We start from the raw sequence: 26,651 nt of genomic DNA, 5'->3' as shown, positions 1-26,651 counted from the left end.
ATGGCATAACCTCGGCTCACTGCAACCTCGGCCTCCTGGGTTCAAGCGATTCTCCTGCCTCAGCCTCCCGAATAGCCGGGATTACGGGTGCACGCGCCACCACGCCCAGCTAATTTTTGTATTTTTAGTAGAGACGGGACTTCACCATGTTGGCCAGGCTGATTTTGAACTCCTGACCTCAGGTGATCCACCCATCTCGGCCTCCCAAAGTGTTGGGATTACAGGCGTGAGCCAGCGCGCCCAGCCTTTGCAACATTTTGAATAAATCCAAAATTATTCCAGAACAAAAAGTTTAGTACCAAAAAGAAACAAAAACAAAAACAAAACAAAACAAAACCCCACACACACAGTAAAATAACGGAAAAAGATCTACTATGCTAGCACTAACAAAATAATACGTAGTTATGAAAATGGTATGTACTTTTCAAGCTAAAAGTTCATAATGGTAGAACATGAGGAGGAAAACTGCCTCTTAAATCCTACCACTTACTGTGACACAGTGACCAGTCCCTGCAGCGGACTGGATAGTTGTATCGAGTCCTGGACGGAAACAGATGGCACTCAAAAGGTGGCGCGGAGTTCAGAGAAATGCCCATGTACAAATTTGGTCCGATGCCTCAGCCTGACCTCAGGGACCTTTGGGGGTCTGCTCCGCGCCCACCATTACACATCTGTGACCCCACACACTTCCACCCCAGCGCCACTGCCAACTGCTACACCCATCCCCCTCCAACCGCGTCAGCTTCCAGCCTCGGTCCATTTGAACTCGCCGTGCCCTCTCCACTGTGCCCTTCCAGATTCATTTACTAGGGAAGCCCGCTCCTCCGGGTGGAGCTGTTCCTCACCCCCTTTCTTTTTTTTTTTTTTTTTTTTTTTTTTTTTTTTTTTTTGAGACGGAGTCTCGCTCTCTCACCCAGGCTGGAGTGCAGTGGCGCGATCTCGGCTCACTGCAAGCTCCGCCTCCCGGGTTCACGCCATTCTCCTGCCTCAGCCTCTCCGAGTAGCTGGGACTACAGGCGCCCGCCACCACGCCCGGCTAATTTTTTTTGTATTTTTAGTAGAGACAGGGTTTCACCGTGGTCTCGATCTCCTGACCTCATGATCCGCCCGCCTCGGCCTCCCAAAGTGCTGGGATTACAAGCGTGAGCCACCGCGCCCGGCGACTCACCCCCTTTCTTTAACTTTATCATTCTCTCCCCAGGGCTTCCACATCACCGTGCTGTGGACAATCCCGGAACTCCTGTCACGCCAGTTTACATTTAAGAACAGTAATGGCTGCCACTGACTCAGTCAAAACAAGGCTGCGGCCGGGCACGGTGGCTCACGCCCGTAATCCCAGCACTTTGGGAAGCCGAGACGGAGGGATCACAAGGTCAGGAGTTCGAGACCAGCCTGGCCAACATGGTGAAACCCCGTCTTTACTAAAAACACAAAAATTAGCTGGGCACAGTGGCGCGCGCCTGTAATCCCAGCTACTCCGGAGGCTGAGGCAGGAGGATTGTCTGAACCCGGGAGGCGGAGGTTGCAATGAGCAGAGATCACGCCACTGTACTCTATCGTGGGCGACAACAGAGCAAGAGCAAGACTCCGTCTCCGAGAACAACAACAACAACAACAAGAAAACAACAAAAAAAAACAAGGCTGCGTGGGAGGCAGAAAGAGCTAATGCGGCCACGCTTGTCCCCTCGGGGCCACCGTCCCCGCCCAGACTTCCGGCCTGCCTTAAAACGCTCATGCGTAAGTGCGTGGGCAGGAGGGCGGGCTCAAGCGTAGCTCGTGGCGTTCATTGGCTGTGCAGGGCCGAGGGAGGGAGGTGCAAGGCCGCCGCGTGACGTCAGGACGCCGCGGTCAGGACGTCGAAGCCAAAGAAGACCAGAGCCAGCCGGGTGGCCGAGCGGTGTCGTGGCCGTGTTGCTAATCGCCTGGGTGGTTGTTGGCGTGTCCCTGCAGCGAAGGGTCCTGGTTGGTAAGGGGAGCGGCGGGCGAGCAGGCGGGCGGGGATAGCATCTCCTTTTGGTCTTGCGCCCCGCGAGCCCTGAGGCCTTCTCGGCCGTCGCAGCAGCAGACGCCGCGCGCGAGCGTCGACAGGGTGTGGCGGGGCAGGGGCAGCCACTGCGCCTGCGCACCGGGCCTGGGGGCGCGCGTTCGGGCACTAGCGCGCGTGCGCCGTCGTCTTCTACTGTGTGCACCTGTCCCTCGGGGTTCTCGGGGTCCCGGGGGCGCCCCTTACTTGCCGTTGACCGGGTGTCGCCCCGGGTGACGGGCGGCTCCAGCGAGTCTTTCTGGGGCGTGGTGCGCAGGCGCGGCCTGGGCAGTGGCTTCGTGGCTAGTCGTGGGGATCCGGGCGGCCTTCTCCACCCGGCGTCCTCCTTTGCCTTCGCCCAGCCTGCGGGACGGCCAGGTGCTCCCGGGACCTCGGGCCTCGCGTCTGGTGCCTGTCCCCGTTCCTGAGACCCGTCCGGGAGTCCTCTCTCCAGCCCCCAACTCCTGACCTTACCTGTAATGTCCCTTCTGCCCGGGGGGCTCCTCTTCCTGTGTCCCCGCCACGATCCCTCGTCTCCACCCACGCCCTGTGTCCTGTTTAAGTTAAGCCTTTGCGTTTCTAGCGTTTCTAGGGCTTTTTCCCATCTCCAGACTCCTGTTCTTATCCCGTCAACTTGTGAGAATTCCAGTTCTCCTGCGGGATTAATTATCCTACTTATCAGTTACTCCCTCTCGGGAGTTTAGACTCCTAAATCCTTGCTCCGGAGACACTCCACTTTTCTTCCACTTCTCTCTACCCCACTCTTAATTCATTGAACATGTTTTGGGTCTTCTTTGGCATTCCCAAAGCTTTATGTCCAGACACCCAACCAAGGTGATCCCTTTTCTCTCCCAGCCCTACCCCTGCTTCCGGGAACCTCCCGTGGAAGCAGGCAGGGGTAGTCCCACTGAGGACTCCCACGTAGGTCTCTTTACTGCCCTTCGGAGACCTTTTTGAAATCAGTCTGTCAGTGCTAAGAACCCATTTCTTCACGTTGGGGTTCACGTTGGCATTCTCAGGAACGCTCAACGACCACTTGCTTCCAGGGGTAACTTCCGGAAAATCCTCTTTTCCTCTCAAAATTTTCTTCTCTTCTCCAGTATTCTTCCAGCTTCCTCGATGCTCCCTGAAAGATCTCCCTTTTCACAGAGTTCTCGGAAACCTTTCCACCCTCTCAGCTTTAAGGGTTCCCTCAGACTCTTCTCATTATAGCATCCATCCTCTTGGTTCAGGTTCCTTTCACAACCCATATTCCCCAGAATTCTTTTTTTTTTTTTTGAGACAGAGTTTCGCTCTTGTTGCCCAGGCTGGAGAGCAATGGCGCAGTCTCAGCTCACCGCCCTCCGCCTCCCGTGTTCAAGTGATTCTCCTGCCTTGGCCTCCCTAGTAGCTGGGATTACAGGCATATGCCACCATGCCCGGCTAATTTTGTATTTTTAGTAGAGACGGGGTTACTCCATGTTGGTTAGGCTGGTCTTGAACTCCCGACCTCAGATGACCCGCCCGTCTCGGCCTCCCAAAGTGCTGGGATTACAGGCATGAGCCACCGCGCCTGGTCCCTAGAATTTTTTTTAGACCTTTTCCCCTTGATGGAGGCACCCCTACACTCTGGACCTTTCATCACACCCTCTCTTTTTTCACATGGATTTCAGACCCTTCTCCTTCCCTTTGGGAAGTCTGTTCTGGCTTCCCTGTTTCCAAATCCTTCGTTTTCCACCTGGAGCTCTACAAAGGGGCCAGGGGCTTCCCCTCATACTCCAGCCTTTTTAGTCCACACCCAGAACTGTTCAGATCCTTGACCCCAGTGGCTTCTCTGTCAGCCTCCCCTTTTCTGCCTGGCTTCTCGTGAGTCCATCTACTTTTCTTCCCCACTTTATGACATGTTTTTAGCTCCCCTTTAAGTCTCCCTAACTCATTCTTTTTCTTATAGACAGTGAAAAAGCAGTCTGGCTCCCGAGGTCCACCCCTTATACCCCAAGGTCCAGATGGCGGCCAACGTGGGTGATCAACGTAGCACAGATTGGTTAGTGAGGCGAGAGGGACGGAGGCCAGTCGGGAGGGAAAGAGGAAGCAAGACCCAGTGCTGTCCTCTGGGGTGGGACCTCACGTGGCCTTAGGGGAAGTGATGCCACAATCCCTGTGGGTGGGGGTGGTGGTGAGGCAAACACAGAGGGAAGCATTTGGTTGTGGTGTGGAGAGGGGCAAGCCTTCACCTCTTTGAGCTTTCATTTTTCACAGTACAGCGCTTGCTTTGCAGAATTGTGATGATTCATTCAAGCAAGTATAATTAGGAGGCAGGTTCCCAACACTCAATACACAGTCATTTATTTGTTTTTCTGCTAATTCCTTATTTTTTCTCAAAATAGTGTGATAACCTGCCGACTGGGGTGATGTCAGACAGAATTCATTGATTCATGAAAGACATAGCCCTAGGAGGTGCCAGGGCCTGTGTTCAATTCTGTGGGTTCCGTCAATTGTTTCGTTTGTTTGGTTTTAACAACTGCTGTGTGCCAGGCTGTGGGATAAGTACCTTAAGTAGGTGATCTCATTTATCCCTTCCAGCAGACTCTGAAGCAGAAACCCTTTATCAGCATAGTACAGATTAGAAAACTTAGGCTTAGATTGGTAGTAACAGTCAGATATGGGATCCAGGGGCTGGAATTTGCCTCCCAACTTGCCCACCTGTGTACAGTGGGGAGAACGGGTGTGACTTGATGTCCTCTCTCTTTGCAGGTCTTCTCAGTACAGCATGGTGGCTGGGGCAGGCCGGGAGAATGGCATGGAGACGCCGATGCACGAGAACCCGGAGTGGGAGAAGGCCCGCCAGGCCCTGGCCAGCATCAGCAAGTCAGGAGCTGCCGGCAGCTCTGCCAAGTCCAGCAGCAATGGGCCTGTGGCCAGCGCACAGGTGAGAAGGCCACATGGGGCTGGGGTACCCTGATCCAGAGGTTGTGGGAGGGACACAGTCTGGCATCCTCTTGTATCATTCAGATGGGGTGCTCTGAGGGGAAACATAAAAAGACGTTCCAGGGTATCTAAATCTGAACGGGGAAAGGTTCTGTTTCCTTGAGGAATCTAGGGTGTGATGTGGTTCTGAAGAGGGAGGCCATGCCTGTGCCTCTGGTCTCTAACGTGCGTGAGTCTCGTGGTGGAGACAGCGGCTCACTTTGCAGATACATGGACCCAGTTTCATCCCTTGGCAATTGGCCACCAGTAAACAGGCTTGCCCTTTGGGGGCCGTGTACCTGTGGATTTGGACTGCTGACGGCACATGTGCCTCTGTGTTTCCACAGTACGTGTCCCAGGCAGAGGCCTCAGCTTTGCAGCAGCAGCAGTACTACCAGTGGTACCAGCAGTACAACTATGCCTACCCCTACAGCTACTACTATCCCATGGTGAGTGCCCAGCCGGCGGGGCGGGGCGAGGTGGAGTCTGCTGGGATGGGGCAGGCTGGGGCGGGGCGAGGTGAAGTGGAGTCTGCCGGGATGGGGCCGGGTGGTGGATGGACTGGAGATCGCAGTGATAACTGCTCAGAAACCCTCTAAGTTGCCCAGGAGGTAAATTCCTAGGTCCCCACCATAAGCCACAAGGTCCTACATACCCGGTTCTGGTCCCTTCTCTCCTCATGCTCATTCTGCCATGGCCATCGAAGCAGAGACCTCCTTGATGCTCGCACCACCAGGCCCGCTCTGGCTTTGCCCTGGCTGCAGTGCTCTCTGTTGCCGCCTCTTGGAGGTCTCTGCTCAGATGCTGCCTTCAGAGAGCCTCTTCCTGACACACTGATGGGAAGGAGCATTCCTGCCTCGCAGCCTGTCGCTCTCCCTTTCTCTGCCATCTTACTGTTTCATGATCCTTATTGCTGGATGTATTACATGTCGACGTCTCCAGCCGGGCATGTACTTCCAGCGCAAGCTTCATCACAGCATGGGTTTTCCTTTTGATTGTTCTGTTGTAGTGCTTAGAAGAGTTGGCACTCAGTATTGTTGATTATATTCTTCTGAGAACTAGCTAAGTGAGATGTGGGATTGATAGAGGTTTTTCTTTTCTTAATATACGAGAGGATGTGGTGCATTAATATAGTGGAGAGAAAGGGGTGAGGGATTGGTAGAGGGCCGTGGCTGGTGTAGTTCCTGAGCAGACTGGGGAAGCGGAAAGGCAGGCCTCCCACTAAACCCTCCCTCCCTGCGCCTTTGCAGAGCATGTACCAGAGCTACGGCTCCCCTTCCCAGTATGGGATGGCCGGCTCCTATGGCTCAGCCACACCCCAGCAGCCATCCGCACCCCAACACCAAGGGACTCTGAACCAGGTAACATCCTAGCCCAGCTCCCATACCCTGCTCAAGCAGAGGAAATGTGGATGTTTGAATGAGCTGCCAGTGAGGAATGGCTTGTGCTCCTTCAGCTGCTTTTTTCCTTCCAAGCAACTTCTGACCTGAAAATGAGGAGGACAAAGCATAGTGTTTGAACCTAGGGTGGGTTTAAGGCTGAGCCAAGGCCAGGGCTGAGATGTTGAAAGACATCTCATCTTTTTCCCTAGTATGGTCACCCACAGGCGTGCACACACGGGTTGGGTTTTGCATTTAAGGTGCAGCTTGGAGGAATGGCGGGGCTAGTGCATAGGAGGCAGGTAGACCTGGGTTTGAATTCCAGCTGTCCCACCCCTGGCGTAATTACTTACGCATCTCAGTCAGCTCTCGAAAGCGGGCTCCATGAGTGTGTGTGCTTACGTGTGTCTTGTGCTCAGATGGTAGCGCTGGAGTGGGTGTGTTGTCGGTGGCTGTTAACTCCAGCATTGAAACACTGCCAGCTGCTGCTTCATAGCTTGGGGCCCTCGGAAGTTGCTTAGTCTCTGAGCTGGAGCCTTGTCAGCTGTGAAAAGGGTTGTTAACAAATGTTAACCTCAGAGAGTTACTGAGGACTCGAATGAGTACATTTGGAAAGGTCACAGGAGAGTCGAGTGCTGAGTGCTGTGACCACCACGTCCTCACTGTGAGGGCTGAGTGTCACTCGCCAGCCCCAGAATCTGCCTCCCGTGCTCAGCACCTGCTTCCTTCTGCAGCCCCCAGTCCCCGGCATGGATGAGAGCATGTCCTACCAGGCTCCCCCTCAGCAGCTGCCGTCGGCTCAGCCCCCTCAGCCCTCAAATCCCCCACATGGGGCTCACACGCTGAACAGTGGCCCTCAGCCTGGGACAGCTCCAGCTACACAGCACAGCCAGGCGGGGCCTGCCACGGGCCAGGCCTATGGGCCACACACCTACACTGAACCTGCCAAGCCCAAGAAGGGCCAACAGCTTTGGAACCGCATGAAGCGTAAGTTGGCAGAGCTACGTGGAGGTCCGAGCGGTTGGGCCCTCACAAAGCTCCTGGCTGTGAGGCCCATGGCGTGTGCTGCTCCTTGTTTCTGAGTGTTGTGATCGCCAGGCTGGGGGTGGGGCTGCTCTGGACTAGGCACGTGTGTGCTGGAGCCCTCCTCTAGAACCTGACCGTTCCTCCCTGCATTTCCACTTCCTCCCGTCCCCTGGGGACCCCTGGATGTGCTGGGGAAGGGCCTAACCATAGCTTTCGCTGCTCTTACAGCGGCCCCTGGGACTGGAGGTCTCAAGTTCAACATCCAGAAGCGAACCTTTGCTGTCACCACCCAGAGCTTTGGCTCCAACGCAGAGGGCCAGCACAGCGGCTTTGGCCCCCAGCCCAACCCTGAGAAAGCTCAGAACCACAGGTGACGTCTGCCCCCTTGCCCCGTTGCAGCCCCACACTCTGCACTCAGCGTCTGTGATCCAGTCCCACTGGCCAGCTGCCCACCCTGAGCCTCAGTGTGCGCCTCTGAAAAGGGCAGAAGGACCCTCCCTTGGGGGTTGCTGTGAGCACTGAAGGAGACAGAAGGAAAACTTGGGGACTGTGTCCCGGTGTGTGTCAGCTCAGAATGGTGGTGGGGATGGTCTTTTGAGTTTGGGATCCTCTCCAACTGAGCCTCATCTGTCCTCCTGCAGCGGGTCCTCTGCCCGGGGGAACCTGTCTGGGAAGCCCGATGACTGGCCCCAGGACATGAAAGAGTACGTGGAGCGCTGCTTCACCGCCTGTGAGTCAGAGGAGGACAAGGACCGCACGGAAAAGCTGCTCAAGGAGGTGCTGCAGGCGCGGCTGCAGGACGGCTCGGCCTATACCATTGACTGGAGCCGGGAGCCCTTGCCGGGGTTAGTCAGGGTGGGGGACATAGGTGGGAGGGTGGTGCTGTGAGAGGCATGGGCTGGGCATGGAGGTAGGAGAGTTGGGGGTCCCAGGTACCAGGAGCTCCAAAGAGAAAGGAACCGGAAAGTTGGATCCTGGGGGAATGAAGTCCTGGTTGGAGGGAGGCCGGTGGGGTGGGGTGGGGACCATGGCTGCTGGAGAGGTGTGCATTGCTCGGTGGTTAAGCACACCCTCTGGACACGGAAAACCTGGGTTTGTGTCTCATTTCTGCACTGTAATAGCTGAGCCACCTGGGGTAGGTGCCCTTCCTTTCGGAGGTGGGTCGGTAGATTGAGGGAGGTGGTGTTGGCTGTCCTGCCGGTGTCTGGCGGGGTTGGTGACGCCCTGCCCTGCCGTATTCTCAGGCTGACCCGGGAGCCTGTGGCTGAGAGCCCTAAGAAGAAGCGGTGGGAGGCCGCTAACAGCCTTCACCCGCCTAGAGGGGCAGGCTCGGCGACAAGGGGCGGGGCTGCCCCGTCCCAGCGAGGGACGCCCGGGGCTGGGGGTGCTGGTCGAGCCCGGGGCAACAGCTTCACCAAGTTTGGCAACCGCAACGTCTTCATGAAGGACAACAGCTCTTCTTCCAGCACAGACTCTCGCTCCCGCTCCTCCTCCAGGTCCCCGACGCGCCACTTCCGCAGAAGGTACTGAGGCTCCCAGCTGGGGGTGTGTGAGGGAGTGGGGAGGCGTTTCAGGCCTGACCCTCCTGCTTCTTCCTGCAGTGACTCCCACTCAGACTCCGACAGTTCCTACTCAGGGAATGAGTGTCACCCTGTGGGCCGCAGGAACCCGCCCCCTAAGGGCCGGGGCGGTCGAGGGGCCCACATGGATCGGGGCCGAGGCAGGGCACAGCGTGGGAAGAGGTGAGACTGCGTGAGGGCTTGAGACACAGGCCAGGGTGGAGGAGGGTACTGGGGACCCATGGGAGAAGGAGGAAGAGGGCTGGACAGGTGGACAGCCAGCTGCCAAAGCGGCGAGGCTGAAGGGTGGCTGGAGACGCCTGTCCCGCTCACTGCCCCTCATCCCTTCCCAGGCACGATCTGGCTCCCACCAAACGCAGTCGAAAGAAGATGGCGGCGCTGGAGTGTGAGGACCCAGAGCGAGAGCTGAAGAAGCAGAAGCGGGCAGCCCGCTTCCAGCACGGACACTCCCGCCGCCTGCGCCTCGAGCCCCTGGTGCTGCAGATGAGCAGCCTGGAGAGCAGCGGGGCTGACCCTGACTGGCAGGAGCTGCAGATCGTGGGCACCTGCCCTGACATCACCAAGCACTACCTGCGCCTCACCTGTGCCCCCGACCCGTCCACCGTGCGCCCTGTGGCAGTAAGTGCCCGGCAGGGCAGTTCTGCTCTGTGAGGCCGTGCTGGCTCAGGACTTGAGAGCCGACCCAGGGCGGGTGGCAGAGGCCACACGGGGGCTCTGGTATGGCAGGGGAAGCTCGGCCAGAGACGCCTCGGCTGGTCGGCGTTCTGAGAGGAGCGCGAAGGCGCACTGCTGCCCTGGAGGCCTGCGTGGCGGGTGTGCATCTTGGCCGGCGAATCGCTTGACCTCTGGGCCGTGGTCCCTGGCTTAGATGACACGGAGCATAAAGCCTTCTCCCAGGCCCATGGGCTGTGGGGCATGGGGGGCTGTGCTTCCAGGATTTGGCGTAGTCACTGTTCTGCTGCAGAACATGTGAACAGCCATGTGCTTATAGGGAAATGGGTGTGGAGGTGGCCACCCTTAACCCATGTCTTGTGGTTTTTTTTTCTTTTTTGCGGGGAGAGAGTCTTGCTCTGTCGCCCAAGCTGGAGTGCAATGGCACGATCTTGGCTCACTGCAGCCTCCGCTCCCTGGCTTCAAGCGATTCTCCTGCCTCAGCCTCCCTAGTGGCTGGGATTACAGGCGTCCGCCACTACACTTGGCTGATTTTTGTATTTTTAGTAGAGACGGGGTTTCACCATGTTGGCCAGGTTGGTCTCAAACTCCTGACCTCAGATGATCCACATGCCTCGGCCTCCCAAAGTGCTGGGATTACAGGCGTGAGCCACTGCACCCGGCCTTTTTTTTTTTTTTTTAATGTTGCAACTCTCCCACCAAATAAGTGGAAGCCCTTGGCCACCCTACCTGAGTTGTACTCCGATTGTTAATTCAGTTCCCTTTTCCAGGTTTTGAAAAAGTCGCTGTGCATGGTCAAGTCCCACTGGAAGGAGAAGCAGGACTATGCGTTTGCCTGCGAGCAGATGAAGTCGATCCGGCAGGATCTGACGGTGAGGCTTGCGCTGGGAGGGGCCTGGCCTCAGCCAGTCCTGCCTCCCGCTCCTTGTGACTCTTGTTCTCGCCCCGCTGCCCCAGGTGCAGGGCATCCGCACTGAGTTCACGGTGGAGGTGTATGAGACCCATGCCCGGATCGCCTTGGAGAAGGTGAGCTGGCCTCTGCGGGCCTCCCCAGCCCCTTTCCTGCTGCCGTTCTGCCCTCAGCACCCTCACTCTGCTCTCCTCCCTCCGTGCCTCTGCCTCCCAGGGTGACCATGAAGAGTTTAACCAGTGCCAGACGCAGCTCAAGTCGCTGTACGCCGAGAACTTGCCGGGCAATGTGGGCGAGTTTACTGCCTACCGAATCCTCTACTACATCTTCACCAAGAACTCGGGAGGTGAGGCCCAGTCCCCAGGACACAGGCCATGGCACCCAGGGTGAGCCCTGCTGACTTGACCCTCTTTATCTTGGTGCTAGACATCACCACAGAGCTGGCATACCTCACACGAGAACTGAAGGCAGATCCTTGCGTGGCCCATGCCTTGGCATTAAGGACAGCCTGGGCCCTGGGCAACTACCACCGCTTTTTCCGGCTCTACTGCCATGCGCCCTGCATGTCTGGCTACCTCGTGGACAAGTTTGCAGATCGGGAACGCAAGGTCGCCCTCAAGGCCATGATCAAAACGTATGTGGTGCCAAGCTCCCTTCTGCCCTTGCTCTTCCCATCCTTCTGCCTCGCACCGCCCTTCAGACCAGCTCCTGGCCGCAGGCCTCCCCCAGCCCCCAACCCTTGTCCTGGTCCTTGCTTCCCCATCATCTTTCTCCATTCAGCCCTCTCCAGTTCCTCTTGCTCTCCTTGTTGGTCACCTCTGTATTCCGGATCACTCCTCCCCCTCTCCCCACTGTTCCAGCCTACTGCCTCTGGGGCCTCTTCTCCACCCCGTCTGTGCGTCTCTTCCTCCTGTTATCTCCTGCCTGGACCCCCTAGTTCACTCCTTGCCCTGGGCTTCCTCAGAACCCTGAGGTCTCTGCTTTCTCAGCTTGTTGCTGTGCTCCCACCATAGAGGCCATCTAGACAGCCTCTGGTCTAACAGGACGAGGCCCAGTCCCACTTAGCTCCTTTGAGAGCACCAGAAACGCTTAGGGAGACACCTGTGTTGAGGCCACACTGGGTGCGGTGCCAGAGGCCCCTGGTCAGGCCATGCCCCTGCAGTGTCCTTCGTTCACTAGACATTGCGCCTGGCTTGCTGTGGGTAGGGATGAGTTGCTTGACTCATGTTTAGACGCATGATTCTGTCTGGTGATTGAGGTACCTAGGCGACGTTGGGCAATGTCAAGAGAGGTTTTTGGTTGTCACAGCAAGGGGATGCTCTTAGCATCTAGTGAATGGAGGCCAGGGATGCTGCCCTGCCACCACCATTGGGCCCCAGAGCTCAGTCTTGCCAAGGTGGAGAAATTCTGGTTGAAGAGGTCGACCGGTAGACTGGAGAGGCCTTGAGTGCTTGGCCAGGTGGCCCTCCATATGAGGTCACAGTCACAGCATGGAGGCCTTGAGTGCCTGGCCAGGTGGCTCTCCGTGTGAGGTCATAGTCACAGCATAGTTTGGAGCTAGGGAGGGACCGTCAGCCTGGATGTTAGGAGACTCATTCTGGAATCTAGTGTGGGTCAAGCCAACTTCAGGGAGAGGCCGAGCCAGGGTAGGAGTCACACGAGCAGACGAGGATGTGGGGTGCTGTGCACGGAGCTCCATGACCAGCTTGGGAAGTTAGAAGGAAGGGGAGGCAGGAGGCTGCTTAGTCTGCTGCCACGATGGGCCCCATGCATGGTGGCTCTCAAGCTTCTGTGCTACAGGGGCGTGTGGTTGGGCGAGTGTCCTTGTTAATTGATACCGAATTGGCCTTGGTTGGGAACACAGCCATGAGCGCCCCTCGTGGGTGGGGCCCTAGTCTGTCATTGACCTCATTGTGTCAGCACCTTCCCTCCAAGGAGGCTGACCTTGCCCTGCCAGCTGAGACTGGGAGACAGAGTGGGCTCTCATCCCAGGGCCTCCATGAATGCTCTGGCTTTGGAGCAGAAGCGGGTTCTAGGACTTAGGGCCCCTCACTCGGTGCCTTGATTCCTGTGGGTGTGGAAAGGGTAGGGCTACACTCTGTGGAAGAGGGTTCAGGGAGCTCTGAGGATCTGGCGCGTGCTAGATGCTCAGTCAGTAGTGTCTCTTAGCAGCAGCCGGAAGTGACTGCTTTCAGTGTGTAGTGGTGAGTGCTAGCTGGCACCCCTGTGCCTGGCTTCCCAAAGACACTGTAATGCAGGGCAGGGGAAGCAGCGAGGGCTGGGTCCCCACGGTGGCCCTGGCAGCCCTGCCATCCCCATCCCCTGCCGTGTGCTGCTCCCTCCATCTGGCCCCTGCCCTTCAGCCAGCGGAGGAGCCCGCTGGGCCCTTCCCTTCCTGTCCCCTCTCCTCCCTGGCCCCCTGCACAGGTAAGTGAGGGTGAGGGGGGGCACAGCTGGGGACTGGGGCCACTAACCCCACCCCGGGCCCCCCCGAGCCCCTGAGGTGGGGAGGCTGGGAGGCGGGTGGGGAAGCCAGCAGGTACTGTGCTGAGGAAATCCTGTGGGTACCCGAATGGGGGGGCCTCCCCGCTCGTGGGGCCCTCCCCTGCCCTCCTGCCCGCCCGCCTCATCACCTTCTCCTCTTGTCTCCATAGCTTCCGCCCGGCGCTGCCAGTCTCCTACCTGCAGGCCGAGCTGGCCTTCGAGGGCGAGGCCGCCTGCCGGGCCTTCCTAGAGCCCCTGGGCCTGGCCTACACGGGCCCGGACAACTCCAGCATCGACTGCCGCCTCAGCCTGGCGCAGCTGTCAGCCTTCTGAGCACCCAGCGAGGAGGGGCGGGGGCAGGGGCTGCAGCCCCCAGCGCTGCCTTTGCGGATTCTGTTTTTGAGCCGTGGACTTGGGTTGTAAATTTATTTGTGGGGAGTGGGCTCCAGGAAGAGCCACCGTCCCTGCCCCCGTTTTCCCACCGGGGAGTCTGTACAGAGATTTTTCTACGTTTTTATTTTTTGCCTCAGAGGGATGGGATTGGGTAGGAGGGGATGGGCAGCGGAGGGTTGGGGGCATGGTCTGCAGGCTCATCTGTGTCCGCCTTTCACTCCACTAATGCTGTCTCAGTGTTTTCTCTCTCTCTCTTTCGAGCTTGCACTCCGGTACCTGACCCGGCGCCCTGGCCCATCCCATGCCGGGGGGCCAGTGGAAAGAAGACAGGCCGTCCAGCCCGTGCCCACCTGCGGCGGGGGCACCCAGCAAGCCCGCCCACCGCCCGCTGCCTCACCTGCTTCGCCACAGACTCTTGTTCCCAGCCCCTTGGGGCCTCCGTGTTTGGGGTGAGGGGAGCTGCTTAGAGACTGTGCCCGTCCTCGGCCCCCCACCCTGAAGTGCCAGCACCACCAGCACCAGATTCTCCGCCGCCACATCGCACTGAGGACACGCCGGCCGGGCCGCCTCGTCTCAAGTTGTATAAAGTTGTCTCCGTGTCCCCTCCTCCCTCTGCCCCCAATGTTTCTTCTGATTTTTTTTTCCCCTTTCCCTCCCTCCTCTCCGCATTCCTCCCTTGGTTCAGCACAGGTAAAATGGTTCCCCTCCCTCCCTGCCTTCATGGATCACCAGCTCACGTCATGTTGCCTTCTCTTTTCTTTGTGTGTGTGTTTATTTAAGTTATTTTTCTTCCTCCTCTCCCTTTTCTTTTTGGCCCTCCCTCCCTCCCTCTTCTGCCATGTAACTGGAGGATGTGCTATGAGTTTGCAAACAGCTGGACTGTCAGGCTGCTTTTTTTCCAGATGTTCCTCCTCTGCCTCCCCTTCCCCTCCTCTCCCCTCCCTTTCCTTCCTTCCTTCCTTTCCTTGGAGCACTGAGCACCATTTGGAAGCTTGAGAGAAACCAAAATTAAAGAGAGAGAGAGAGAGCGCACGCTCCTGCTTTGTCTTTCCTGTGTGGGCTGTTTGCATCCATTGTCTCCTCCAGAGGTCTGGGGGTGTCACTCCAGGGGGATCTCAGCCAGGGGCTGGAAAGGCCCCCCTGTCCTCCCCATACGGCACAGCCAGAGTGTCTGCAGGGGCTGGCACCCCACTTCCTGGCTGAGGGTGAACTCCAGCTTGGGGAGGTGGACCTGGGAACCATGGGGCACCTTGGCTACGGTGAGGTGGGGGTGCAGCTGCCCTGGAGACTGTAGCGTACTCAGCCCCTCAGCTTCCAGCCTCTGGCTCAGCACCTGTGCCATGCCTTCCAATGTGGGAGAGGGTGGGGCACAAAGCACATGCGGGCCCAGGAGGACCAGCTTCCTAAAGCTCAGCTGAGGGGGTGCATTTAGCCCTGGGGCCAAGAGGGCCCGTCTCAGAGCTCTGATGGCAGCCGCCTCCTCCCCAGCGCCTGCTAGTCGCAGCAGGGCCAGGGTCAGGTGTAGGTTCTGGGTAGGCACTAGGAAGTTGGCGCAGTGTGGGGCCACGCGGACCAGGTATTCCTGGGCTTTGGTCACTTCTGCTTGTAGCCCAGGCTCGGTCACCATGAGGGCCACAAAATGTGTGGGGCGCGGTTGGCAAGGGGCTGCAACACTAAGGCGGGCCCCTTTGTCCTCGGGCCAGGCCCCATGACCCCACTCGGCATCTGTCTCCTCAGCGGAGCCCCCGGGGACTGCCAGGGCCTGTGCTTCCTTGCCCCCCAGCAATGTGGTCCTGGCGGCTGCTGTTGGCTTCAGTGCCCCCTCAGTCACTCCTGCGAGGAGTCCTCTTGGGGCCAGTGTTCCCAAATCAGCAGCTGTGCCCAGCGCCCTCTCCTGGGCCGCCTCTAGCTCTCCCGGTTCCTCCTCGCCTGGTTCCTGGTGCCCTGTGCAGAGCGGCCTTGTGCTCCCTCGCTTGGGGGCAGGCTGGGCCTCCTGACCTGTCCCCGCCAGTGTCCACTTGGCACCCTCCGCCCCGTGGGCGCCCTCGGTGTTCGGTGCGTCCAGGATGGTGGGCCCGCGTCCCGCCGCCGAGCCAGAGCCAAAGACGAGGTCGGTGCGCGAGGCGCGGTCCCACACAAGGCGGCCGCGGAAGCGGAAGAAGCGCACGCGGTGCTGGGGCACTGCCAGCACGCCCGGTCCGAGCGCCGCCAGCGGCTGGTCCCAGCAAAAGGCGCTGAAGGGCTCCTCGCGCACGCCCAGAAAGCGGTCGACGTAGCCTACCGAGAAGTCGGCGGGGTCGAGGCGCGGGTCCCAGCGGATGCGCTGGATGACGTCCGCGGCTGTGCGCAGCGGCGGCTTTTTGGCCCCGGCCTCCCGCTGCGCCTCGCGGCCAGGCGGCGCCGGCGCCCCAGGGTGGGGCTGGCGGCAGCGGGCGCCGAAGCGGCAGCGGCCTTCCAGGAAGAAGCGGCAGGCCGGCGGGGGCGCGGGTTCCGTGGCGGGGGCTTCCTGCGGCAACTCCGGCTCTCTGGCCGCTGCCATGGGTGCGGGGAACTGGCACGCCCGCCGCGCAGACCAGGTCTCCCCGCACGGAGGGCAGCTCCCCTTGGATGCACCGAGCCTCACCCCAGTGGCGTCAGCGGCCCGCGCTCCGGCCCAGCTTAGGGGACCACGCCTCGGGCCCTCGCGAGGACTCTGGCCCAGTCCCTCCTTCGTGGAGAACCTGACACCGCTGCTCTGGGACTTCCCGGCTGCGCCCTCCCCCAGCGCCAGGAAACCAAGCTGCGTAAAGGCTGCGGCCGTCTCGGGCTCCCGGAGCTCTTGGGAGCCTGGCCCCGCCCCTTTCCCGGTGATTCATGTGCTGCCTCTTTCCGGGTGATTTACATATAATTCCCTGCCCCTTTCCGGATGATTACGGGTGCCTCGCCCTTTAGGTGATTTACATGTAGTGCCCCGCCCCGTTCCTGGTGATTTACGAGTGCCCCGCCCCTTTTAGGTGATTGTCATGTGTGCCTCTCCCCTTCCCAAGTGATTTACATGTGTTCTCCGCTCCTTTCAGGGTAATTTACATGTAATGCCCCACCCCTTTCCGGGTGATTAAAGTGCTCCACCCCTTTTAGGTGATTTACATGTGTCCCGCCTCTTTCCGGGTGATTTACGTGTGTGCCTCTCCCTAAGTGATTTACGTGTGCCCGGCCCCTTTTAGGTGATTTACATGTGGCGTCCCGCCCCTTTCCGGGTGATTTACCTGTGTCCTGTCCCTTTCCCGGTGATTTACATGTGGTGCCCCGCCCCTTTCCCCGGTGATACCTGTGTGCCCCGCCCCTGAGGGGGACGTCTTTAAAGAACCTGGACCCGCCCTCAGTCCAAATCATTTGCATGTTCGGCCCCATCCCTCTGGGACCTTAAAGAACCAAGATGCCTGCGGACCCTTCCCCCACGGAGACCAGGCCCCCTACACTTCCCTCTGCAGCCGCTCCCAGAGTAAACGGCGGCTCCGCCCGGTCGGAGTCCACCTGAGGCGTTCAGGGCCAAAAGGACTCCCGGGGCTGCAGCACTCTGCAGCCCCGCCCCGCCCCGCCCCGCCTCGGCTGGCCCCGCGGTGGCTGAGTCTGGCCGGGCCCCAGGACCACGTCCGGTCGGCGGTGGCGCTCAGTTTTGATGAACGGGACTGCGGGAGCGGCCGCCCCTGCAAGGGGCACCGCCTGGGCACGCCCCCGGGCTCTCTTAAAGGAGCCGCACCCCCACCCCAGGGCAATCATCCGACCCGGACCAGGCCTCCGGGTGACACCTGCGGCTCTCAGAGGCGCCAGGACCCTATCATTCATCCCTTTCCATGTGCAAAGTGAAAAGTCAGAGCCCGGGCACACACCTTGGCCGTTTATGTATACAGAAGTGGGGTGCCGGGCGGGAAGGGCGCGGGGAATGAGGGAACCTAGAGGCCGATGACGTCGTCCAGCTCGAGGTCCGCGTTGGGGCGGCAGCGGGCCTGGGGGGGCTGCGTCCCGGGGCGGGGTTCCGCGTCGGGCTTGGCGGCAGCCGCCTCCGGGCGCGCCGCGTCCATGACGCCCAGCACCGCGTCCAGCATGGAGGGCCCCAGATCCAGGTGGAAGGACAGCAGCGGGTCGGCAGGGGAGGGCGCTGCGGATTGCGGGACGGCGGGCGGCGGCGGGGAGCGCGGGGCCCCCGCGAGGGGCGCCCGGGGCTCGGGGGGCGGCCCACCGCCGTGGCGGCTCAGGAACGAGGTGTCCCCGAAGGCGTCGCCGCCGCGCCCCACGTGCAGCGTGTGCCGGAAGTCGCCGAGCGGCGCGGAGATGGACAGGGCGCCGCGATCAGGCCGCTTCTTGGGCTGCGCGGGGCCCAGCTGCTTCAGCACGGGCATCTGCGAGGGGCACGGGAGGGTCAGCGCGGCCCCAGCCCGGGGCTCGCAGCCACGCGACTGCTCAAAGGACGATGGGGGACGGTTCCCGTGTTTTTGTTTTTTGTTTTTGAGACGGAGTCTCGCTCTGTCGCCCAAGCTGGAGTTCAATGGCGCCATCCCGGCTCACCGCAACCTCTGCCTCCCGGGTTCAGACGTTTCTTCCTCCTCAGCCTCCCGAGTAGCTGGGATTACAGGCACCCGCCACCACACCCGGCCAATTTTTGTATTTTTTTAGAGATGGGGTTTCACAATGTTGGCCAGGCTGGTCTTGAACTCCTGACCTCAGGTGATCAGCCCGCCTCAGCCTCCCAAAGTGCTGGGATTACAGGCGTGAGCCACGGCGCCCGGCCTCCCGTTTCACAGATGGGGTAAGATGGGACTCCAGGAGGTCCCATGGGTACAGCTGCTGAGCTCACATTTGGATCAAGGTTTGCCTAACCTGACTCCAGAATGCCCATGACCACCACGCTATGCCGATCCTCCTAAGAGCGAATACTTGAGCCTTCCTAGAGGCCAAGTAACAAATATTTCACAAACCCTTCAGAGTGCTTCCCAGACTTGACTGATAGAAAACTCCAGCTTGTTGGCCCGGGTGCGGTGGCTCACTCCTGTAATCCCAGCACCTTGGGAGGCTGAGGCGGGCGGACCACTTGAGGCCAGGAGTTTGAGACCAGCCTGAGCAGCATGGCGAAACCCCATCTCTATAAAAAATGCAAAAATTAGCGGGGCATGGTGGCGCACGCCTGTAATCCCAGCTAAAGTAGGAGAATCGCTTGAACCCTGGAGGCGGAGGTTGCAGGGAGCCGAGATCATGTCACTGTATTGGTCACTGCACTCCAGCCTGGGCAACAGGAGTGAAACCCTGTCTCAATAAAAAGAAAAAGAAAACTCCAGCTTGTCAAAGATGGAAATTCCCAGGCTCCTGTTCTGAAGACAGGGCTGACTCTGTCCATTAAGCAAAGCAGATCCTGCCTAGAGCCCACCATGCACACGAGGAAGAGGCCCAGGCGGGCTTTGCCTAGGGTGCATTTTATGATTTGAATTACAATCCTTGGTATCTGTGGGTTCCGCATCAGCAGATTCAATCAACTGCTGATAAAAAATATTGGGGAAAAATACAGTAATAAAAAACGAGTACAAGTTTCAAACAATGTAACAATTATTTGCAAAGCATTTACATTGTATTATGCATTATAAGTAATCTAGAGATGATTTAAAGTGTAGGAGAGGATGTACATAGGTTATATGCAAATACTAGGGCATTTATATAAGAGACTTAAACATCTGCAGATTTGGGTATCCATAGGGGTCCCAGAACCAATCCCATCACTGCTACCAAGGGGCAACTGTAGCTGATCTTTTTTTTTTTTTTTTTTTGAGACGCTAATTTTTGTATTTTTAGTAGAGACGGGGTTTCACCATGTTGGTCAGGCTGGTCTCGAACTCCTGACCTCGTCATCTGCCCGCGTCAGCCTCCCAAAGTGCTAGGATTACAGGCATGAGCCACCGTGCCTGGCCAACTGTACCTGATCTTGAAAGACTACAACCTAACAATATGATGTCTTATGTTTTCTAAAATAATAATAATATAAATTCCCTAGCCAGACGCAGTGGCTCACACCTGTAATCCCAGCACTTTGGGAGGCCGAAGCAGGTGGATCACCTGAGGTCAGGACTTCGAGACCAGCCTGACCAACATGGTGAAACCCCATCTCTGCTAAAAAAAAAAAAAAAAAAAAACAAAATTAGCTGGTTGTGGTGGTGCATGCCTGTAATCCCAGCTACCTGAGAGGCTGAGGCAGGAGAATCGCTTGAACTTGGGAAGCGGAGGTTGTGGTGAGCTGAGGTCGCGCCATTGCATTCCAGCCTGGGTGACAGAGTATGACTCTGTCTCCAAAAAAAAAAGCCCTGTGTTAAAAAATGGGAAGAATTGCATAAATTTGAAGCTGGCAGCATCTGCATTGTAAACTAGGTCCTTTATTGCCTGCAGCTGCACCAAATTCATTTTTTTTTTTTTTGAGACGGAGTCTTGTTCTGTTGCCCAGGCTGGGGTTCAAGCGATTCTCCTGCCTCAGCCTCCTGAGTAGCTGGAATTACAGGCGTACGCTGCCGTGCCTGGCAAATTTTTGTATTTTTAGTAGAGATGAGGTTTCACTATGTTGGCCAGGCTAGTCTCAAACTCATGACTTCAGGTGATCCGCCTGCCTTGGCCTCCCAAAGTGTTAGGAATACAGGCATGAGCCATCACACCCGGCCTAAATTCAATGTGAAATAGAAACGCAGCCACAGCCTCTGCCCATATCCTGGTCATTGCGTGTTTTGTGTGGAACTTCTGGGAGGGACTTCGATGACCTTGTACTTTTGTTTTAACAGTCACCACTGTTATCGCAATAATAAAAACCTATTTCAGTTGAAGCCCTACCCTTTGCCAGCTGTATGAATTGGAATAAATTACTTTATTTCCCTGCCTACTTTTCTATCTGTAAGATAAATAAAATAACACTACCTTCCTTTCAGGATACATAGAAAAGTCTGATCAAAGAAAACTGTATTTGTAATAGTGCTAACCAATTGGTAGTGCTAGCGTTGGGGGGAAAATATTTCCCTAACAATAACTGTGGAACAAAAATTAGGTTGGATAGAACACTATGAGAAAGACAAAGCCGCTGACATTGTTTTCATAGTAACAGGCACCCTGGGAAGTACTGGTGATAATATGGAGGAAAATGAAAGCCAAAGGGATTTAAAATAATTGTAGATGGCTAGGTTCTGAAGACTGGCCTACACACACACACACACACACACACACACACACACACACACACACACAACTTTAAATTGATTTCCATGGGGAAACCAGTTTTGATTTACTACCTCTGCAGCATTTATCAAATTTCTCTGACCTCAACCTAGATGAATAAATATATTTTTATCGTTACCTAGCACACAATCTCCACTCTCTCCTTCCCCATAATGGAAACAAAAATTTTAAGAAACAAGATTTGTCTTGTTTTGAGACAGGGTCTCACTCTGTCACCCAGCTGGACTGCGGTGGTGAGATCTTGGCTCACTGCAACCTCCACCTCCCGGACTCAAGCGATCCTCCCACCTCAGACTCCTGAATAGCTGGGACTACAGGCTCATGCTACCATGTAGTGTTATTTTTGTATTTTTTTTTTTTTTTGTAGAGATGGGGTTTCGCCATGTTGCCCAGGCTGGTCTCAAACTCCTAAGCTCAAGCAATCTGCCTGCCTTGGCCTCCCAAAGTGCTGAGATTACAGGTGTGTGCCAGTAAGCCCGGCCAATACTTGTCTTATAACGTGGTAGATATTCTGATTCCTTCCTTCCTTCCTTCCTTCCTTCCTTCCTTCCTTCCTTCCTTCCCTTTCCTTTTCCTTCCTTCCTTCTTTTCTTTTCTTTTTTGATGGAGTCTTGCTCTGTCACCCAGGCAAGAGTGCAATGGCACGATCTCGGCTGACTGCAACCTCCGCCTCCCAGGTTCAGGTGATTCTCCTGCCTCAGCCTCCCGAGTAGCTGGGATTATAGTGCACACCACCATGTTGGCCAGGCTGGTCTCGAACTCCTGACCTTGCGATCTGCCAGCCTCGGCCTCCCAAAGTGCTGGGATTACAGGCATGAGCCACCGCACCCGGCCCCTACGCTGATGTTTTCTATTGTAATCTATTTTATTTTTAAATGTTGAACTCAGCTCATTAATGTATCTTCTGGATCCACAGTTTAAAAAAAAATCCTCTCTAGCTGCTAACAGAGCCTATGATCTCAGCACTTGCTCTGCAGTGAGTCAGCAGTGAAAAAGTGGAATTCAGAAAGCCCATTGCACAGGTTTGAATCTGGCTGTGCCGATCGCTATGTGGCTTTGAGCAACTTACTTGACCTTTCTGACCTCATTTCCTTATCTTGAAAATGGTATGATATTAATACAATACTTCCCAGTCCTTTTGCAAGGGAATGATATGTCCCTGCAGGTCTTGGCACAGTGCCCAGCACACAGGGAATGTTCAATTAACATATCTCAATGGAGTCACACCTTGGATCATTCTCCCAGTGTTTCAGAGAAGGAAATGGGTGATCCGAGAAAGGACGTGAGTGACCAAGATCACAAAGCTAGCTCTGGGGAACTCCAGTGTCTAGAGCTGGCTCCCTCCACTCTCTGCTGCCTCTTGACTCCTGGACAGCTCTCAGCTCCTGCCTCTGGTCAGACCCAGCTGCCAGCATGCATCTCGCATCCCCCTTCCATTGTCCTATCAGTTGCCACCACTTTCCAGCACCTGGCAACACACATAAAGTCTTGGTTTCTGACATCAAACGCATCTGGGCTCAAATTTTGCCATTTCCCTCTTGTGCGATCCCAAACTGGCTTCCTCAACCTAAAGCTCAGTTTACTCCTCGAGAAACAGGGGTTGGAATTCTTGTTTGTAGCTGGGCACCGTGGCTCACACCTACAATCCCAGCTCTTTGGGAGGCCGAGACAGCAGGATCACTTGAGCCCAGGAGTTTGAGACCAGAATGGGCAACAAAATGAGATGACCTCTCTACAAAACTAAAAATAAAAAATTAGCCAGGTGCTGTGTCATGCACCTGCAGTTCTAGCTACTTGGGAGGCTGAAAAGGGGAGATGCCTTGAGCCCAGGAGTTTGAGGCTGCAGTGAGCTATGATCGTTGCACCGCACTTCAGCCTGGGCAACAGAATGAGACCCTGTCTCAAGAAGAAAAGAAAAGAAAAGGAGAGAGAGAGAGAAAAAGAGAGAGAGAGAGAGAGAAGGAAAGGAAGGAAAGGAGGGAGGGGAGGGAGGGAAAAAAAGAAAAAAGGAAGGAAGGAAAGAAAGAAAGAAAAAGAAAGTAAGTAAGGAAGGAAAGAACGAAAGAAAAGAAAGGAAAGGAAGGAAGGAGAAAGAAAGAAGGGAAGGAAGGAAAGAAGGAAGGAAGAAAGGAAAAAGAAAGAAGAAAGAAAAAGAAAGACTACACTGAGGCTGCCGAACTTTTATTTCCCAAGTGCTTATCCTGGGCCAGGCACCAGCCTGAGTGCCTCCCCATGAATGAACTAATTCATTTAATCCTCAGGACAACCCCGTTTTACAGATGCGTGATGGCTGAGACACAGAGAGGTTAAGTAACTTGCCCTGGGTCACACAGTAGCAAATGCTGGGCGCCAGATCTGGAATCCAGATGAACTCTAGCTCCCCACAGGAGACGATGGGCATGCCACCCCGTGGGGAAAAAAATAATAATGTTCTGATTTGTACGAAGGCGAGAGATTTCCTCTGACACCCTTGATTGTCTTTTTTTCCTCTGCGGTCCAGACCAGAACAACGAGTTGGAAGTTTTCGAATGCCACCTCTGCGCCCTAGCTCTGAGACCCTGGGTAAGTCACTTCACTTCTGCCAGCCTGGGTGTCCTCTTAAACAGAAGCCTCTGACCTCCCTCTGGTTGAATTGTGTTTAAAGCAATGAGGTCATGCTTGGAAAAAGTCCCTCACGCTGCCAGGGCTCGGGACAGAGGGGCTGTTGTTTGTGACCAACGTGGAACAGGCAGAAAGCGGGGCGCGACCGTGGAGCCCGGGGAGGCCCGGGTCGCGCGTTCTCCCCCCGCCTCCGCCCACCCCTCTCTTTCCTGCTGGGGCGGGGCCACGGCTCCAGCTGCAGGGTGGCGGGCACGGCCGGTTCACCTCTGTCCTCTCTCAGTCCCGGCCCCGCCAGGACGGAAATAACAACCCGCTCCAGATCCGGCCCGACTGGTTCTCAGGCCCGTGGGAGCTGCGGTGAAGCGGGGTTGGGAGACCCCAGATGGGGAGACCCCCGGCCCGGCGAGGGCTTCACTGCGCGCTTCCTGCAGCCACGTGGCCGCGGCCGGGAACTCAGCGGCCGCCGTCTCGTGGGGTATCTGCCCCTCTTCCCTCCCGACCGGGACCCAGGACCCCTGTCCCCCACCGCGCCTTACCTCGCGGTCCTCCCGGAGCGGGGCAGGCGCGCGCTCACGACTCCGGCTCTAGCCCGGACCCCTGGTTCCCTGGCTCCGAGTCCGCCTCCGCCTCCTAATCCCCGGCCCGCGCCTTCTTCCTTCTTCCTCCGGGCGGGTTCTCACCTGGTAAGGAAAAGTGTCATGAGGAACCCGGAGGGAGATTCAGGAGCCAGGCATCCGGGTCCGTACAGCCACCTCCTCCTTCGCCCTCTGGTCCCAGGCGTCCTAGCTCTTAGCTTTCTTAATCCCACCCCAGACCCGAAAGTCAGGGGCCCCCAGCCCCTTCTTGCTCAGACCCAAAACCCAAGGGCCCCAGTCCTTCCTCCCTCAGACCCAGGGGTCCAGACCCCCAGCCCCTCCTGCCTCAGACCCAGGAGTCCAGATCCCCAGTCCCTCCTCCCTCAGATCCAGGAGTCCAGACCCCAGCCCCTCCTGCCTCAGACCCAGGAGTCCAGATCCCCAGTCCCTCCTCCCTCAGATCCAGGGGTCCAGACCCCAGCCCCTCCTCCTTCAGACCCAGGGGTCCAGACCCCCAGCCCCTCCTCCCTCAGACCCAGGAGTCCAGACCCCCCAGCCCCTCCTGCCTCAGACCCAGGAGTCCAGATCCCCAGTCCCTCCTCCCTCAGACCCAGGAGTCCAGATCCCCAGTCCCTCCTCCCTCAGATCCAGGAGTCCAGACCCCAGCCCCTCCTCCCTCAGACCCAGGAGTCCAGGCCCCAGCCCCTCCTCCCTCAGACCCAGGAGTCCAGATCCCCAGTCCCTCCTCCCTCGGACCCTGGAGTCCAGGCCCCCCAGCCCCTCCTCCCTCAGACCCAGGAGTCCAGGCCCAGCCCCTCCTCCCTCGGACCCAGGAGTCCAGGCCCCACCCCTGGCAAGCCCTGGCATAAGGCCCCTTTACCTGCACCGGGAGCTAAAGTGTCAGCCCCTCTCGGGGGCCATGGCAGGAACCCAGGCAGAAGCGGAATCACCGCCCAGTCCCCAGGCAGAGAGGGTTTTGGCACAGGCCCCTCCCAGCCTTTCTTATCCCCCAAAAGTTTGCCTCTAGGATTTAAAGGACTAGAAAGCAGTGGTGGAAAAGCTGAGGCCCCTCTGGGCGGAGTGTGGGGGCGGGAGGAGGCCAGGACTGAGTGTGCAGGGGGAACTGGCAGAGGGGGTGGGGCTGGACAGGGCGCGCCCCCAGCCTGGCCCCTCCCCTGCACAGCTTGGAATTTCCTGAAACTGGGGAAGTCTGGCTGTTTAGAAGAGTAATTTCTTCCAGATTGCAGCTGTATGGAGAGAGAGAGAGGGAGAGAGAGAAGAGAGGGAGGTCAGACAGTGAAAGCAGCAGGAGGATGAAGAGCATGGAGGGTGTCTGAGGGGCAGCTCTGGCTTTGCTGCGGCGTCCCCTGGATGAACCTCCCTGCCTGGAGCCACTCCGTCATAGAAAGGTCATATCTCATTCTAAGCACCCGTGTCTATTGATGACAAGACAGAGTGAGGTTTGAGTGTTAGGGCAATTCCTTCAGGGCGGTGTGGGCAGGGAGAGAGAGCGGAGGGGGAGAGCAGAGTCCCAAGGCAGGATGCAGCTCAGTGGGAAGAAGGTGGAAGCCCAGGTGGGAGTCTAGGTCTGTGGGAGGGAGGTGGAGGCCCAGGTGGGAGGCTGGGTCAGTGGGAGGGAGGTGGAGGTCCGGGTGGGAGGCTGGGTCAGGGTCAGAGGGAGAGGGAGAGGGAAGCCCAGGTAGGAGGCAGCTCATTGAGAGAAAGGGGAGGCCCAGGTGGGAGGCTCGGTCAGTGGTTTTACCCCCAGCTGGGGCTGGGGTTGTAGTGCTGGAGAGAAGATAGTCAATTTGCGATAACGAAGAAGCAGCCTTGAGCTGGGTCTTAAGGATGAGTGAGAGTTGATGGAGCCCAGGAGAGGAAGATGGATATCGGAGCAGAGTGGGGAAGCTGGGTGCGGCCGAGGGTTCTCAGACGCCAAGTGGAGTTTGATTTGCCTGGAGAAGCCAGCTTGAAAGCCACTGGGAGCCTCAGTTTGCCCTGCAGGCGGGGGAACCGCAGAGGAATGGCAGGGAAAGATCCAGGTGTTAGAAAGTTCCCTCTGGGGTCCCTGCAGGGGATGGAGTGAAGCAGGTCAGGACTCAGCACCCACAGCAAAATTTAAGGGGGTAGGGGGCAGTGGTCACCAGAAACTCAGTAATCAGAAAAACTATATATATATATATTTATATATATATGTTACAGACTTTTATTAAGTATTTTTTATTGATGTAAAATTCATATAACATAAAATTAACCATCTTTTTTTTTTTTTTTTTTAATTGAGATGGAGTTTTGTTCTTGTTGCCCAGGCTGGAGTGCAATGGCGTGATCTTGGCTCACTGCAACCTCCACCTCCCAGGTTCAAGCGATTCTCCTGCCTCAGCCTCTCGAGTAGCTGGGTTTACGGGTGCTTGCCACCACGCCCAGCTACTTTTGGTATTTTTAGTAGAGACGGGGTTTCTCCATGTTGGTCAGGCTGGTCTTGAACTCCCGACCTCAGGTGATCCACCCGCCTTGGCTTCCAAAGTGCTGGGATTATAGGTGTGAGCCGCTGCACCTGGCCAGAATTAACCATCTTAAGGTGTACAGTTCAGTGACATTTAGTACATTCCCAGTGGAATGTACCTAACTGGTACACTGGTAATTGTGTAGCCATCCTTTCTATCAAGTTCCCAAACATTTTCATCACCCCAAGAGAAAACCCTATTAAGTGGTCAGTCCCATGCCCCGCTGTCTGCAGCCCGTGGAAACCACTCCTCTGTTTTCTGATTCTATAGATTACCTCTTCTGCACATTCGCATAAATGGAATCACACATTGCACA

The 26,651-nt window shown here is 57.0% G+C and overlaps 3 protein-coding genes across 6 annotated transcripts; 1 reads left to right on the top strand and 2 right to left on the bottom strand.

The window, feature by feature from the left end:
* The first annotated feature begins 1,843 nt into the window (after positions 1-1,843).
* LENG8 (leukocyte receptor cluster member 8) lies at positions 1,844-14,445 on the top strand. 4 transcript variants are annotated; one of them, XM_063615399.1, is made up of 16 exons: positions 1,844-1,966; positions 3,954-4,046; positions 4,757-4,931; positions 5,317-5,418; positions 6,220-6,330; positions 7,083-7,335; positions 7,603-7,744; positions 8,016-8,219; positions 8,619-8,897; positions 8,976-9,116; positions 9,287-9,572; positions 10,397-10,498; positions 10,584-10,652; positions 10,753-10,882; positions 10,963-11,170; positions 13,191-14,445. In XM_063615399.1, exons 2-16 carry the CDS (start codon positions 4,009-4,011, stop codon positions 13,351-13,353), a joined length of 2,403 nt encoding a protein of 800 aa, XP_063471469.1. In that variant the 5' UTR covers positions 1,844-1,966; positions 3,954-4,008; the 3' UTR covers positions 13,354-14,445. The 4 variants fall into 4 exon arrangements, with proteins under 4 accessions (XP_063471469.1, XP_063471470.1, XP_063471468.1 ...); XM_063615398.1 differs by having other exon boundaries at positions 1,846-1,962; XM_063615400.1 differs by lacking the exon at positions 6,220-6,330.
* On the bottom strand, positions 13,643-16,244 carry LENG9 (leukocyte receptor cluster member 9). Its single transcript, XM_055238996.2, has one exon. It carries the CDS (start codon positions 15,950-15,952, stop codon positions 14,513-14,515), a length of 1,440 nt encoding a protein of 479 aa, XP_055094971.1. The 5' UTR covers positions 15,953-16,244; the 3' UTR covers positions 13,643-14,512.
* Positions 16,245-17,270: 1,026 nt separating this feature from the next.
* On the bottom strand, positions 17,271-25,016 carry CDC42EP5 (CDC42 effector protein 5). The gene is made up of 3 exons (XM_055239054.2): positions 24,709-25,016; positions 23,790-23,933; positions 17,271-17,792 (listed from the first exon to the last, which is right to left on the bottom strand). The coding sequence occupies exon 3, from the start codon at positions 17,790-17,792 to the stop codon at positions 17,346-17,348; it is 447 nt and encodes a 148-aa protein (XP_055095029.1). The 5' UTR covers positions 23,790-23,933; positions 24,709-25,016; the 3' UTR covers positions 17,271-17,345.
* Positions 25,017-26,651: the final 1,635 nt, after the last annotated feature.

Source organism: Symphalangus syndactylus, chromosome 13 (genome assembly GCF_028878055.3).
Source record: "Symphalangus syndactylus isolate Jambi chromosome 13, NHGRI_mSymSyn1-v2.1_pri, whole genome shotgun sequence".
Lineage (NCBI taxonomy): Eukaryota > Metazoa > Chordata > Mammalia > Primates > Hylobatidae > Symphalangus > Symphalangus syndactylus.
The sequence above is the reverse complement of the archived record's forward strand: the minus strand, read 5'-3'. Positions and strand labels throughout refer to the sequence as shown.

Bases quoted from the DNA above. Each gene is read 5' to 3' on its own strand.
- LENG8 (XM_063615399.1), top strand. From the start codon at position 4,009: ATGGCGGCCAACGTGGGTGATCAACGTAGCACAGATTG. The intron at 5,419-6,219 runs GTGAGTGCCCAG...GCGCCTTTGCAG, and splicing joins ACAGCTACTACTATCCCATG to AGCATGTACCAGAGCTACGG. The intron at 8,898-8,975 runs GTACTGAGGCTC...TTCTTCCTGCAG, and splicing joins ACGCGCCACTTCCGCAGAAG to TGACTCCCACTCAGACTCCG.
- LENG9 (XM_055238996.2), bottom strand. From the start codon at position 15,952: ATGGCAGCGGCCAGAGAGCCGGAGTTGCCGCAGGAAGCCCCCGCCACG.
- CDC42EP5 (XM_055239054.2), bottom strand. From the start codon at position 17,792: ATGCCCGTGCTGAAGCAGCTGGGCCCCGCGCAGCCCAAGAAGCGGCCT.